The following is a 16,070-nucleotide window of genomic DNA, read 5'->3' on the forward strand; positions in this document are numbered from 1 at the left end:
ATTAAACGTAGCCACTGTGCCATCCATTGTCACCACTGTGCCATCCATTGTCACCACTATGCCATGCCATTAAACGCAGCCACTGTGCCATCCATTGTCACCACTGTGCCATGCCATTAAACGTAGCCACTGTGCCCTTTAATGGTCGCCGCTGTGCCAATTGTCCCCACTGTGCCCTGTAAATTGCGTTCCCCCCCCCCCCCCCGCCCGGCACTTACCTTTACTGGAGTCAGGCATCCACGTCCCACGATGTCTTCTCCCGCCCTCAATGACTGACAGGAGTCTCAGCCAATCAGGTTACAGGTAGCCAGAACCGGCCAACGTGATTGGCTGAGACGCCTGTCATCTTATTCAAGGGGCGTACAGTCTGTGCGCTCCGAGAATAAGCTTCCGGGACCCGAGGGCTGTATTGGGAAAGCCTATCAGAGCCGTTGGCTTTGATAGACATTTCCCTACAGCCAACCAGCTGGCGTTATTCAGATGGCCGGACATTGAGCGCCGACCATCTGAATAACAGCGGCAGCGGCGAAAATAACATAGATTCGTGCAATGCATGAATCTATGTTATTTCACTCAGTGGTGGTGAGAGCCAGAGGGGGCGGCGCTCCAGCGCCCTCTATGGACGAACCGCCACTGATATGACTAGTTAATGGCATATGCTAATTACAGCCCCAAAATATATTTTTTTAGTTTTGAACAGAGCAATGGACTTTTTTTCATTTGCACTAACATCCAAATTTTCAGGACAAGCTTTCTGGGTGTACCCCCTTCTTTAAAGTCCAAGCAGTACTAATACACATAGTTTTAGCAGAATGTTAAGTAAGAATCTCCGAAGAAAAAAAGGCACAAACATACATAGTAATAGTAATTTAACTTGGGTAGTTAGTGAGATAAGGTAGTAAGGGGGCTATTGACTGACAAGAGGATTAAGAGGGCCCTGCTCAGAAGAGCTTACAATCTAATAGGGTGGGGCAGGTGGTACAAAAGGTTGCAACTGTGGGGAATGAGCTGATGGAAGTGGTAAAAGATTAGTTGGAGACGTGATAGGCTTTGCTGAAGATATGAGTTTTCAGGGATCACCTGAAGGTAGCAAGAGTAGGGGATAGCCGGACAGGTTGAGGTAGCGAGTTCCAGTGGATGGGAGAGGCTTTGAAGAAATCCCGGAGATGAGCATGGGAGGAAGAGACAAGGGAGCTTGACAGTAGGAGGGCTTGAGAAGAGCAGAGAGGACAGTTAAGGATATGTTTGGAGACAAGATTGGTGATGTAGCTCGGGGCAGAGTTGTGGATGGCTTTGTAAGTTGTGGTTAGTATTTAGAATTTAATTCGCTGGGCGATCGGGAGCCAGGGATTGGAGGAGAGGGTTGGCAGACATTGAACGGTTGGTAAGGTGGATAAGTCTGACAGCAGCATTCATGATAGACTGAATAGAGGAAAGTCTATGGAGAGGCAGGCCAATGAGAAGGGAGTTGTAATAGTCAAGGCGAGAGATAATATGGCTGCAATCACCTCAAGCATGATGGAAGGACAGTGATAAAAATTTGAAAGCAGTTACGTTTTATCAAAAACTAGGAAAAAATTGTTTTAGTGCTATTTGGGCTTTAAAGGAAAAAGGCAATATTAGAGTTTTTTTTTTAAAAGGAATACAGGGCTATATATTATGCAATAGGGAATTAAATAAATATAGACAGTATTACATATAACATGTTCTGCTGTAAGACCCCTTTCATACTGGGGCGGTTTTCAGACTCTTTAGCGCTGCAAATAGCCTCTGCTAAGCACCTGAAGACCGTCTCCCATTCATTCCAGTGTGACTTATTTTACACTCGGGTGGTGCACTTGCGGTAAGTTCCGAAAAGTCCTGCAAGCAGCATCTTTTGGGTGAGTTGGGAGCACTGTATTTAGTGCTCCCAAAATGCCCTGCCCATTGGAATGAATGGGCAGCACTTTGAAAGCACCACAAAATGGGAGTTTTTAACATTTTTTGGGGGTTAAAATCGACCCGCTAGCGTCCGAAAAGCGGGAAACAAGCATCGCTAAGGCGCGCTAAAACAACTGGCACTTTAGCACTAACAGCACAAGCTATAGGTAAACATGTCTTTTTAAAAATACTATCTTAAAATTTAACTATAAGGGTAGTAAATCATTATGATGTTGATAATTTAAATGTGTCAACACTCGCCATTCACCCATTTATATTTATGATTATAATTTAACTGCAATATTTATATTCATAAATATAATTAAATACAATATCATTCATATGCATTAGTTTGGCTTGTAGAAATGATTTTCTTTTTGCTTCCATAATGTTAGATTAATTTGCTTTCGCAAACATTTTGATAATGGAGTTATACATTCTGTTGCCTGTTTTTTCCTAAAATACAGTATGAAAATAAACTTTTTCAACCTAAGCATGAATTGCAAACTGCAATCATACAAGTAACTTGAAGATATAGAATCAGTTCTGAAATACTTCAGGCTAGACTGACCTTGCCAGCTCCTCCATTTCATCATCTAAACCTTTGATGTAAATAACTTGAGACAATAAAAACAGTTTAAGTGACTGTAATTCCTACAGTCTAAAACATTTTCTCAAGTATTGTTCCTTTAATTATTTTTTGTACCTTAACTGTTCCTTAAAAAACAACATACCTTGTTCATATCAAAGGTGGAAAATACTTGTTCAATGTATTTGGTTGCTTCAGGGTTCATTCCATGCAGACCAAGTAATCCTTTAAACTCATGCAAGCTCAGCTGTCCAGATGGACACTCTTTCATGAATTTTCTGTACCAATGATGTATCTCCAGAGCATTAATATCATCTGCAGCTGATGCAGCTGAACCCATATTGCTTATGCTATGAGCTTTTGCTTTTTGAATTCCATCCCATGCTGTAGATACATCCACTTGTCCCAGGACTTCCCAAAACACTGCACATATTACAGTAAAGATCTTTTTTAAACCTCTTAAAGCTCGTTACAGGGAAAGACTACAAGTGTAAAAATAGAAACCTGGAGAGATTAAGTGTTTTATCAAATGGCTGGTTACCAAGAAGTGTTAACATTTCTAACAGTCTTTGTAAATTTAAGATGCAAAAAAGTTTCATCTGTATATCTTCAATGTCCTGATCATTTTGAAAATTGCACATGGTATTCACATGGTCAGGTTTTCTTTGTTAAATCAAATTTAGTCAAAAATAATTCAGAGGTCTACTAGATTTCCAGTTAAAAAACTAGAGTCCACCAGTCCATAGTTATAATTATTTCCATAATAGATATTTTCATATACATTGTTTTTTTTTATAGGCCATTTGTGTTTATGTGGTCAATGAGGACTGACTGCTTATCACAGTTTTCTTTATTTGTGATTTTTCATGGCATCAGTAGTAGGTCTGAGCTCTGCCAGATAACCTTGTAACTTTACCCTGCAAATGTCAAGTGGTGCATCTAGAACAAAAAATGAAAGACGTGGTAGTAAAATATTTTTTTTTTTAAATTATGTTTTGAACAGTAGATCTCATGATTTTTATTACCAATAAATAATGTTCAGGTATGAATATCTGTACCCCAAATATATCATAGATGACTATAGTCCATCAATAATTAATAGATAGTCTTAGGAAAATTCATATGAAAATTCTCAGAACGTTCCGAGAACTTTCGAATGTCGTTCCAAAGATTTGGCCTTCCTTATACATTTGATTTTGGAAAGAAATTGACTTTAACAAATGAAAACCACATACACTGTTAGAAATGTGTTCATTTGAGAAAAACTTTCTATGCTGCTTCTTTGAATTTTCTTGCCACTCTGATCGAAAAACGATAAAAAAAATTACCAAACGTTCCTAGGACATTCTTTTCGTATGAATCTTTGTTCGAAATTCGACCCATCTAGGCAGGGCCGATCCTCCCTATAGGCTCACTATGCAAGCCGCTTAGGGCCCCGCAAATCTGCGAAGGGCCCCCCAAATTACTAGAGGCCCCGCCTGGTGAGAAGACAGAAGAACACCCCCTCGCTTCTCAACTTTCTTTAATGTGACATGTCACTGTCGTCAGCGCCCCCCGCTTCTCATTTTTAATGTGCCATGTCATTTTGCTTAGGGCCCCAGGGAGGTCAGGATCGGCACTGCATCTAGGGTCAGCTTAATTCAGAACATGTGTAATGTTTTTAGTGTTTAGTTTTAGTGTTTTCCTGGACCCTAGCCATGTACAATTTTTTGTTTGTACATGACTGGATGATGGAACTCAGGAGAGCTTTGCCACTGTCACTAAGCTCTGGGGACAATGAGCACAGTCTATTTGACTTTAGTAAATATACCCTACTAAGTAAGTACTTCACTTCAGTTTTCTTATTGTGACTCAAGGTGATTTGGCCACTGACAGATACATGCAGCATGTTTTTAACTATGTAGGTTTTTGCTAGATAGGGAAAGTAGAAGGCATGTGATAGGTTGGATATTCAGAATAATTTCTACTTCCTAGTTTTCCTTTTTTAACCACTTCAATACCGGGCATTTTCACCCCCTTCCTGCCCAGGCCAATTTTCAGCTGTTAGCACTGTCACGCTTTGAATAACAATTGCGTGGCCATGCGATGTGGCTCCCAATCAATTGATGTCCTTTTTTTCCCACAAATAGAGCTTTCTTTTGGTGGTATATGATCATCTCTGTGGTTTTTATTTTTTGCGCTATAAACAAAAAAAGACTGACAATTTTGAAAAAAAAAAAACACAATATTTTTTACTTTTTTCTATAATAAATATTTTTGGTAAAAAAATTGCATTAAGCGTATAGTGATTGGTTTGCGCAAAAGTTATAGCACCTACAAAATAGGAGATAGATTTATGAAAAAAAATGTATTATTTTTTTTACTAGTAATGGCGGTTATCTGCAATTTTTGTCAGGACTGCGATATTGCTGCGGACAGTTCGGACACTTTTGACACTATTTTGGGACCATTCACATTTATACAGTGAACAGTGCTATAAATATGCACTGATTACTGTATAAATGTGACAGGCAGGGAAGGGGTTAACACTAGGGGGCGATCAAGGGGTTAAATGTGTTCCCTAGGGAGTGAATCTAACTGTGTGGGGAGGAGACTGACTGGGGAGGTGACCGATCGGTGTCCCTATGTACAAGGGACACATCATCGGTCTCCACTCCCTGACAGGATGTGGATCTCTATGTTTACACACAGAGATCCACTTCCCTGGCTCTGTAACTGCCGATCGTGGGTACATGGCGGACATCTCGGCCGCCAGGCACATGCATCGGCACCTGCGGGACTCTGTGCCCCCTAGCTGCCGGGAGGCCCAAGGACATCATATGACGTCCACCCAGCATGGCAGAGCCATCTTGTGGACGTCATATGACAATACGCCGGTATTGAAGTGGTTAATATCATCTTTATTTATATAAACATTTTCCATACAAAACTATATGTAAAATAAAGCACAAAGGTAAAAAAATAAAAGTGCTGCAGAAATTACACACAACCTTAGGACTACAATAGGAGAGTGCTAGCTGGGGAACCTGGAGTACCATCCAGTCTCAGTTGTAACTCTAAGATATCAATTTTACGCGTGGTGTGGTTGGAGCCATCTACTTGCCAAGTTGAGTAGTAAAGTAGATAGGATATACAAAAAGAATACAAACAGAAGTAAAAAGGAATACAGATAATATGCAGAATTAATACCACAAACAGCGGGCTACATAGCAAGGTTAGTCTCTTCCCAAAACGAGTGTCTCTGTCAGTAAGGCCTACATAAAAGCTATTGGTCAGATGCTACGTGGTCATCTCTTTGTGGAGGAAGTGAGGGCATGTGAAAATGGGGTCTGAGATCCCGAAGCTCTTTTCATTTGCCTAAGAGTACATTCACTGCACACTGCAATACTGTAGTACTTTCCAGGAATGTAAATGTAACAATTGTCACAATCACAATCAGTAAGCGTAGAAGATAATGCCCAAGTATCTAAATGAAGTAACTATTGGAACAGGGCAGGGAAGTGCTGCTCGCTGCCCAGGTGCATCATCCAAGAGCATCAAAGTGGATTTGGTCCAATTAATAGTAAAACCCGAAGAATTACCAAAGCCTGAGATAATGAACATCACCCTAGTCATGTATGTCCCCCAGAAAAAGTGGCATGTCGTCAGCGTACAGGTTGACCTTCTCATGCATTTTGCCAAATTCAAAGCCTGTTTTTTGTGGACAATCACACACCTGGGCAGCAACGGGCTCAATGGCCAAAGGTAAGAGCAGAGGGGACATCTCTGCCTAGTCCCCCGAACCAATGCAAAGACAGGAGACATCCTATCAGATACCCGTATGGCCACCTGCGGAGAGCTATACAGCAGTCGCAGTCGCTCCAAATCCAAATTTAGCTAATACGACCCAGAGGTGTGCATCACCACATTTGGTAAAAATACTACCTGTGCTAATAAAAAAAAAAAAAATAACATTATTTTTAAAGCAACCAGGAAAATGGTTGGGTACTGTTGGGGTAGAGGAAAGGAAGAAGTAATTGGATAGTTGGGGGCGAAAGGTGTACCCCAGGGCAATAGTCACCCCAAGTAGAAGAGATATGTAGATTTGCAAAGTAGGTGGGTTCTGAGGTAGGTGATTCTGAAGTGACAGCAAGTATGGGAGACTCAGGATACAGAAGGAGTGAATATATGAGTTGGTTAGTCTTTCGATTTCCACCTTTTCTGTGCTTTTTTGGGTCAGCTTATTTTTGTAGTCAGGAGAAAAAGTAAAGTCAGTCCATGGAAACCATGTGTGATGGATTTTTTTTATCTTTGGTATATAAAGAAACAACAAAATCTTCAATTTTTATAGTGTCATGGATTTTGGTAAACCAAAGAGCTCTTGGGGAGTTATTGATTGTTTTCACAGAATGGGATACCTGCTCTGACCACGTTGAATAAGTGTTTCATAATGAACGATTCAAAGGTTTTTATTAGGATGTTAGCACAATAGAAGAACAAAAACTGGATAGCCGCACTCCAAATCACTTAAAAAAGTTGTCTTTATTTTTCAACTGTACACACAGTCACTGCAACCAACAAAACACAGTATGGCCGACGCGTTTCGCACTTACAGTCAGTGCTTAGTCATGGCTCATGACTTGAGCCATGACTAAGCACTGACTGTAAGTGCGAAACGCGTCGGCCATACTGTGTTTTGTTGGTTGCAGTGACTGTGTGTACAGTTGAAAAATAAAGACAACTTTTTTTAGTGATTTGGAGTGCGGCTATCCAGTTTTCGTTCTTCTATTGTGCTATCATCAGCATTGCCAGCACCTTGGTGGTTCAACAGCCTTTGATTGCTTGCGGGGCTCACCTGGAGCGGTGAGAAAATGTGTCTGTTTATTAGGATGTTGTTGAGGTAGAATGTGTAGCAAGTTGGGCAAACCTGTGAGTATATTTAGTTAAGAAGTGTCAGTACCATGTACCAACAAGATAAGAGTTTTAAAACCTGTTCCAGGAATCAGTTAGCTATATGTGACCCTGTGATGGGGCCACCCGTCACAGGGTCACGTGACGGGTGGCCCTGTCCTCAGCTACATAAGACCTGTCAGACTGCCGCAACGTCATTCCCGGGGTGTCTTCGCGAGAGACAGGATCGTGTGCTGTTCCTCGCTGGACATCATCGCTGGAGTTTGTAGATCATCCATCGCTGGATACCGACATCGCTGGAGTGGAGATCAAGAGTGGATTACCACCGCTGGAATCTTTTTTTTATTTCTATTTATTTTTATTTTTAATAAAGGACTTATCCCAACTATGTCTGTTTTTTTTTTTTAATTTTACAATTTTACCCTACCAATTCACAAGGGGGGGCCGGGATCTGGGGGTCCCCTTTGTAAATGGGTCTTTCAGATTTCGATAAGCTCCCTGCCCGCAGACTCCCACAACCACCGGGCAAGGGTTAAGGGGATGAGGCCCTTCAACATGGGGACATGGTGCTTTGGGGTCCAGACCCCAAAGCATCCTCCCCATGTTGAGGGCATGTGGCCTGGTACGGTTCAGGAGAGGGGGGACAATCTCTCGTCCCCCCGTCTTTTCCAGGTTGCGTGCTCGGATAAGGGTCTGGTATGGATTTTTTGGGGGAACTCCACACCATTTTTTTTTTATTTGGCGAGGAGTTCCCCTTAAAATCCATACCAGACCTGAAGGGTCTGGTATGGATATTTGGGGGGAATCCAACGTAATTGTTTTTTAAATTTGGCGCAGGGTTCCCCTTAATATCCATACCAGACCTAAAGGGCCTGGTTATTGAATTTTGGGGGACCCACACACATCTTTTTTTAATCAATGACTTTCAATGACTTTTCTCTGTATTGCTGGGAGTCGACAATTCATTACAGTCACGAGTACTTTTTAATTACTTTTTTTCCTTCAGAAATGACATTTTGTGCAGGGACAATTCTAAGCATGGGAAACAAGCGCTACTTTACAGGCATACTATGCACACCCCCTCAGGTACGAAATTTTAAGGAATATTTCACTTTTATTGTTTCACTTTAAGCATTATTAAAATCACTGCTCCCGAAAAAACTGCAGTTTTTAAAACTTTTCCCCAAACACTTTTTATGACAATAACTTGCCTTTAAAATTAACACTTTAGATTTCTCCCATAGACTTTTACAGAGTGTTCCGCGGCTTTTCGAATTTGCCGCGAACACTCCAAATTGTTCGCTGTTCGGCGAACAGGCAATGTCCGAGTCGAACATGAGTTTGACTCGAACTCGAAGCTCATCCCTACTGGTGTATAGTCATTGCCCATTCAGGCACCCAACACTATTACATTGGGGACAAGGAGAAAGTCGTAATTTGCAGCTTAGACAGGGATTTTTATTTTGATGGCAGTGACTAAAGTGGTGGCAGGAGAGCAAAGCAAAGTATAAGCAACTGTCGGGCATTCATTCTAGTGAACCTGTTGTTTTGCCCTGTGTCTAGTTAGTTTTGAAAATTAATTTACATCATTATCAATTTCCTCAATCATAATGTACCTTCATCCATTACTATTTTCGCATTTACAAATATTTCGTCGTCTCTGTTCTGTTTGCTTCCATATTTGTGTCTTGCCTTGTATAACAAACATATGAATTTTTTAACCCACACAAACAGTTGCAGCACCAGAGAATGACATACAGTATGACCATGCTTTAGACAAGCTGCTGGGAAGTTTATTTTCTGTTCTGCTGAGTGAGCTGATGACAAGCTGTTGAGAATTAGTTATCATTTTTTGTTCAGAAGTTGTTGTTAACCTCTTGTTAACTTTTGATTCATGGAAAGAAATTGTGCCTCTTAGCCTATAGTTTACTGTGTACATTCTCTACATGAATCCTGTGTTGTTAACTGGATCACAACAGTAAAACACATGTCCCATTTACCCTCATATGTGCCAGCCAGTACACCCCAGCTGGAGGGCCATCAACTTTTTACTACCTATCATTATGACACCTACCTTTTTCATTCAGCTTTAAAAAAAAAGGGGTGCCTCTCACAAGACACTGCTGCCTGTAGCTTACACATCAAATGTACTTCAGCAACTCTTCCTCTACTACTATTTTTGTGCAGGATGAAGGATCCTTAAGTGGATGTGTGCAATCACCATCATAAAAGGTAATTTAGTCAGTTTTTCGAGTTAGGAAACAAACCGGTTGCCGCCTGCAATTCTTTGAGGGTCAGGAGGGCGTCAAGCATTTCCTGATTGGAGGCTGACTGGACAGGTAGTTGGACAGGGTCCAAGTATTCAGCCAGAGACTCAAGCGAATACGTTTGTTTGGATTCATATAGTGAGGAGTAAAAACTCACAAGCTCAGACAGAATTTGGCCTGGGGAGCTAATCACCCCGCCAGCGCGGGTGCTCAGTGCCCCAATAGAAGGGGACATCTGTTGGGAGTGGGCAATAGTTGCTAACATGCAACCGGTGTGTTCACCTTCCTCATAAAATGCTGCCCTCTGAAAAAAACGCTTCCTCTCTGCCCCCGAGGCCATGACTCGGTACAGAGCATCTTGCGCCGAGAGCCACGCCTCACTGTTAGTCTCGGACGGGTCCGCAATAAAAGTGTCTTCTAACCTCCCCGCCATCAGTTCCATTCCCTCCCCCTGAGCATTTGTCTGCCTTTTAATGGCTTGGATCTCTGTGATAAATAGGCCTCGCAGGACAGCCTTAAAGGCCTCCCAAGTCACAGCTATGTTTTCGGAGGCAGCATGGATGCACCAAAAGTCTGAAATGCAGGATTCTATATGCTCGGGGTAAGGGAAGAGATTTAGCCAAAAGGCGTTCATTTTCCACGGAGCCTTGGCCACCGCGGAAGGGGGACGCACCTTCAAGGAGGCAACCAGCGGGGAGTGATCCGACACACTTCTCGGAGCATACGCCACCTCTGAGATGTATCGCTCAGCAGCATACGAGCAAAGACATAAATCAATCCTAGATAAAGAGGAGTAACTCTTGGAGAAACAGGAGAATTGCTTCACACCTGGGTTTCTAGCCCTCCACGGGTCCCTCCACCCCACCTCTTCCATAAATTTCCTCAAGGCAGTGCGGCACACCCACCTCCCCCCGGCGGGTGCTTGTCCAACAAAGGGTCCGTGTAACAGTTGAAGTCCCCGAAGGCGTACAATGGCACCTCCGGGAACCGCACCTGGAACTTCACCAAAGCTCTCAGTACCTGATTATTATATGGGGGGGTACATACACAAAAACAAGAATACATTTGAAAGCAAACAGCCTGCACAAAAGAAACACATATCTTCCATCAGCATCAATCTCAGAACTAAGCTCCTCGTAATCTATGGAGCTATGGATCAGCACACTCACACCCCTGGAATATGAAGTGTGAGTGGAGTGATACCCCCTGCCCACCCACCGATAGTTCAAACAGGACTCAGAGTCAGAAGTGAGATGGGTCTCCTGTAGGGCACAAATGGCCGGCAAACGTTTCCTCATCAGGGATGACACCATAGTGCGTTTCAGAGGGTCTTGCAGCCCCCTAACATTCCACAACAATATCGTAACCGATTCCATCAGGGGGGGGTCAAACTCATATCCAACATGGGAAAAACCACCACCCTCATACCCACCCTCCTCCCTCCATGTGGTAGAGGATGCATTGGCAAACTGGGATGTGGATAGGCATAGTTCGTTCAACCGGGTAGTAAAGAGAACTGAGTCCCCACACATCAGGTAAGAAGAAGTATCCAACTCGGATCGCACAACAGTGCGTCAAATGAACATGCAGATCTCATCCGTTGTGGGCTAACTGCCTGTTTAGGCTGGGCACCCATCTGCATACAAACCTTTTGTCGTTCCAAACTCTGGGGAGCCAACGGGCATTCCCAACATGCCTGGGACAACCGGTCCCTTGAACCATCAATAGGGCCATCTGGTGGGGCAACATAGTCACCGGTCAACTTCATTAGAAGCATTGGCAGCAATAGTTACATTTCCGAAACTCGCATTTTGTGTAGAGAATCATTGCATGTTTCCGGCAGCTTCCTCAGCCGAGGAAGAATCAAGGCAGCACAACTAGAAATCATCGGATGTTTCAATCTTCAACCTCAGGAGGTCTCTGAGCCTGGCGCAGCGCGCCCGCATTGGCATCCAGCCAGTCCGAGGCTTCAGCAGGGTGTTAAAAAAAGTGGGCCTGGCCCCTCAATATGAGTCTCGCCGGGTACAGCATTGCATATGGCGCCTGTAGTTTTTGCAGGCGTTTTTTTATTTCAGTAAAGCGTGCCCGGCTCTTCTGAACCGCAGCAGAAAAGTCAGGGTAAAACGAGACCCGTGTGCCATTAAACTGGATATTTCTCTTCTCCCTGGCCATCCTCAGTTTGATTTCTCTGTTCCTGTAGTTTAACAGTCGGGCCAGCATCGGGCGGGGTGGGATTACCTGGGGGGAGAGGCCTAGTTGGTACTCTGTAAACCCTCTCAACCGCATATAGGTGTGTAAAAGCGTCTTTACCAAACACGTCAGCTATCCATTTTTCCACAAACTGCGTTGGGTCACAACCCTCCACCTTTTCTGGCAACCCCACTATATGCACATTATTGTGCCTGAGGCGATTCTCAAAATCTTCCGCCCTCATATCCACGGCCCTAGCCAGCCGTGCGGTTGACTGTGTATGTCTGATCAGCGGGGGGAGCTTATCTTCTATGTCACTTATCCTGCTTTCCGCTGCAGTGGTTCTCTCCCTTATTTTCTGAATGTCTTGCCTGATCAAGCAGACTTCTTCTTCCAGGCTCCCAAAATGTGCCTGCAGGCTGTTCACAGAGGCTGTACATTTATTCACTGCTCTCAGTATGGCAGCAAGCGTAGGTTGCTCTCCCCCCTCCACTCCAGGGTCATCAGCCTCCCCCGGCAGGTCAGATGCCTCAGGTGCCTCCATTCTGCTCAATAATGGCACCTGCTCCCTGCACATTCTCCCCTTCCTCCATGTCATTGTCACTGGGGGCAGCACAGTCATCCAGGGGCTGCGTTTCTGCCATGCCTGATTTCCCTGCCATTTCCAGGGCATAATCCCTCATATCCTTAGGGGGCCCTCCAGTATGTTCTTTGGGGTACTTCAGCTGCTTACTCACCCCCTCCTTCGCCTTATCCCCCGTTCGTGCCTTCTGTGCTGATGGCGGAGCGGCGCCATTTTGGAAATCCTGCCGCAAGCTATCTCCCTTCTGTCCGCGGGTCATCATACCCTCTAACGGTAGCAGGATGTCAACCCGGGTGTTGAGGGGATGTTCCCAGGGCAGGATGGCGAAAAAAATGGCTTTTTACAGTGCCGGAAACCGGATCAATGGAGGATCAAAGCGGGTGCTCTGTGATAAAGCGTCTGCTCACATGCCATGCTGGCCACACCCCCAAGTCAAGTTTAATAAAGATGTCACCTTTTCTGTGAGATTTTTCACTTTAATAATGAAATATTAGTTACCATGATGAAAAGATTAGAGATCAACGAATCTTATCCGGTTTTGCTCAGTGAATCATGTTTAAAATTTGGTTAACCTAAAGCAGCACACCCTTAAAGTCTATAAGGGAACAGATCCAGTTAGTAAACATTGGCCATTTTTAGGGATAATAGGCAAGCTTTTGTAAAAAAAAAAAAAAAATGGCACGAAAAGTTGTACCAACAAATATTGTTTTAAAAATACCATGCAATGGGACTTCTTCATGCTGCTTTAACCACTTACCCCCCGGACCATATTGCTGCCCAAAGACCAGAGTACTTTTTGCGATTCGGGACTGCGTCGCTTTAACAGACAATTGCGCGGTCGTGCGACGTGGCTCCCAAACAAAATTGGCGTCCTTTTTTTCCCACAAATAGAGCTTTCTTTTGGTGGTATTTGATCACCTCTGCGTTTTTTATTTTTTGCGCTATAAACAAAAATAGAACGACAATTTTGAAAAAAATGAATATTTTTTACTTTTTGCTGTAATAAATATCCCCCAAAAATATATAAAAAAACATTTTTTTTCCTCAGTTTAGGCCGATACGTATTCTTCTACATATTTTTCGTAAAAAAAAATCGCAATAAGCGTTTATTGATTGGTTTGCGCAAAAGTTATAGCGTTTACAAAATAGGGGGTATTTTTATGGCATTTTTATTAATATTTTTTTTTACTAGTAATGGCGGCGATCAGCGATTTTTTTTTCGGTATTGCGACATTATGGCGGACACTTCGGACATTTTTGACACATTTTTGGGACCATTGGCATTTTTATAGCGATCAGTGCTATAAAAATGCATTAGATTACTATAAAAATGCCACTGGCAGTGAAGGGGTTAACACTAGGGGGCGGGGAAGGGGTTAAGTATGCCTGGGTGTGTTCTTACTGTGGGGGGGGGGTGGCCTCACTAGGGGAAACACTGATCTTCTGTTCATACAGTGTATGAACAGAAAATCAGCATTTCCCCTGCTGACAGGAACGAGAGCTGTGTGTTTACACACACAGCTCCCGTTCCCCGCTCTGTACCGAGCGATCGCGTGTGCCCGGCGGCGATCGCGCCCGCCGGGCACACGCACGGGAGTCGGGGGCGAGCGGGGGGTTTGCGCGCGCGCCTCCGGCGGCGCGCGTGCGCCCCTAGTGGCGGCTTTTAGGCAGGACGTCATATTACGTGCTCTCGCCTAGGAGAGCCACCTTGTGGACGTATTTTGACGGTGCGGCGACGGCAAGTGGTTAAAGGCAACATTGAAAAAATATTAATCCTTTAAAATACAGGTTTGAGGGGTGCCTTAACACCCAACGTCACAAAAAAGTGAAAACATTCCTATACTGTAAGGATTAAATGTTCATTTCTCTATAGGTGAAGGAAAAGCACTTCCTATCTGCTTCTCACTTCCTGGCAAACGGCGCTCCCCCATGCTTCAGTGGTGAACTATTTCCAGAATCCTCATGTCCAGTGCATGACTATTCTGCCACCTGACCACAGTTCACAATTCTTTGCTTTTGGATAATACAAAAAAAATTACACACAGTATGTACACTATATTGTCAAAAGTATTGGGATGCCTGCTTTTACATGCACATGGAGTTTAAGGGCATTCCCAGTCTTAGTCCGTAGGGTCCAATATTAAGTTGGCTCACCCTTTGCAGCTATAACAGTTTCAACTCTTCTGGGAGGGCTGTCCACAAGGTTTAGAAGTGTGTCTATGGAAATGTTTGACCATTCTTCCAGAAGCACATTTGTGAGGTTAGCCGGAAGAGAAGGCTACTGAGGAAGCCCAATCAGAGGACGACACGCGTATAGAAGGGAGGAGCAGAGACCATGACATCGCGCAGCCACTACGAGTGAGTGTCAGTGGTGAGCAAACAGACATAGAGATAATTTTATGTATATGCTAATTTAAAGAAGATTTATTTTAAGCAATCCTTTATTGGGGCTATTTTAATAAATATATATACAGAGCGCACTGTAATTAGCAATGTTGAGATGTGTACCTGAGCGGAATTCCAGGAGTGGAGGAAGGAGATATCATTATTTGAATCCATTGTCACCCATGAGGTTGCTGAGTTGAGAGAGTTGACGTGGATCAGTTGTCTGGGTGTGGAGGAGAGAGACCGTAGCGGAGTGAAAGAGAGATCATTATCTGAGTTTTTTTAATTCACCTTTGAGGTGAGCAGGCATTACAGCTGGTGACAGTGTGCACAATTAAGGGGTGTTTTTTGTTGGAGAGCGGAGGAGCACAGCGGTGGATTTGACATTTATGGTTTTACATATGCACTGGTGTTTTACAACATTCAAGGAATTTGCACATATCTGAACTATATTAATTATAATTAATTGAGTGCATAACATTAATTGTTTATAAATGGACTGGCGTTTTATAGCATTTAAGAATTTTACACATATATGAAATTATATTAATTAGCATTTATTGAGTGTGTTTCACAATTACATTGAGCAGCGCTGCACTATAAGATATTTTATTTGCTATGGGAATGCTTGACCATTCTTCCAGAATAAGGAAAGAAGATTTGGGAACAACTGCGCTAGGGTGAAAAGATTAGGATTAATAAGCAGCAATTAGATTGTGTATAAATAAAGAAAATAACGGATAAAAAGAATAATTGCGCTAAACCCAAACGTGCACTAGTGTTTAAACTAATGACCAAGTGCATGTGCTAAACCACTGTGTATGTGTTTAATACACAAACTCAGTGGAATCAGGGGGCCAAATAGCCTCTCTGTTAGTAATAATATATATGAACCAAGTGATCAGTAACATGAATGATTGTAAACCATAACCACAATAATTGTTAAAGGAAATAACAAAACATATAGTGATATAAAGTCCATAAAGTCCAAAATAATTTTTAGAAGATAAGTGGTAGGTCCATATAGCAAATGAAGACACCCGTGAAGATTCCAGGAATGTTGTAATAAAGCACCAAACGTGAATCCTCCACCAATCATGCAGCTGCTTACCAGAAATCTGGGTCCTGCCGGACCACTATCAACATATCTCTCAACCAAAGATTTTAAGGCAGTAGTAAGTCCTCCACTCGTACTAGACCAATCCGTACTCAACGATGGACATAAAAGACAAGACAGAGCTCCACA

At 43.1% G+C, this 16,070-nt stretch overlaps 1 protein-coding gene across 1 annotated transcript in view; it reads right to left on the bottom strand.

Annotated features, from left to right (window-relative positions):
- GUCA1C (guanylate cyclase activator 1C) overlaps positions 1 to 2,980 on the bottom strand; it is a 175,444-nt gene extending 172,464 nt beyond the window's left edge. The window contains exon 1 of the mRNA XM_040337857.1: positions 2,655 to 2,980. Within this exon, the coding sequence (XP_040193791.1) occupies positions 2,655 to 2,849 (195 nt within the window). The 5' untranslated portion in view covers positions 2,850 to 2,980. The remainder of the gene's footprint in view (positions 1 to 2,654) is intronic.
- Between the last annotated feature and the right edge of the window lie 13,090 nt (positions 2,981 to 16,070).

This window comes from Rana temporaria, chromosome 2, assembly GCF_905171775.1.
Source record: "Rana temporaria chromosome 2, aRanTem1.1, whole genome shotgun sequence".
Taxonomy (NCBI): Eukaryota; Metazoa; Chordata; class Amphibia; order Anura; family Ranidae; genus Rana; species Rana temporaria.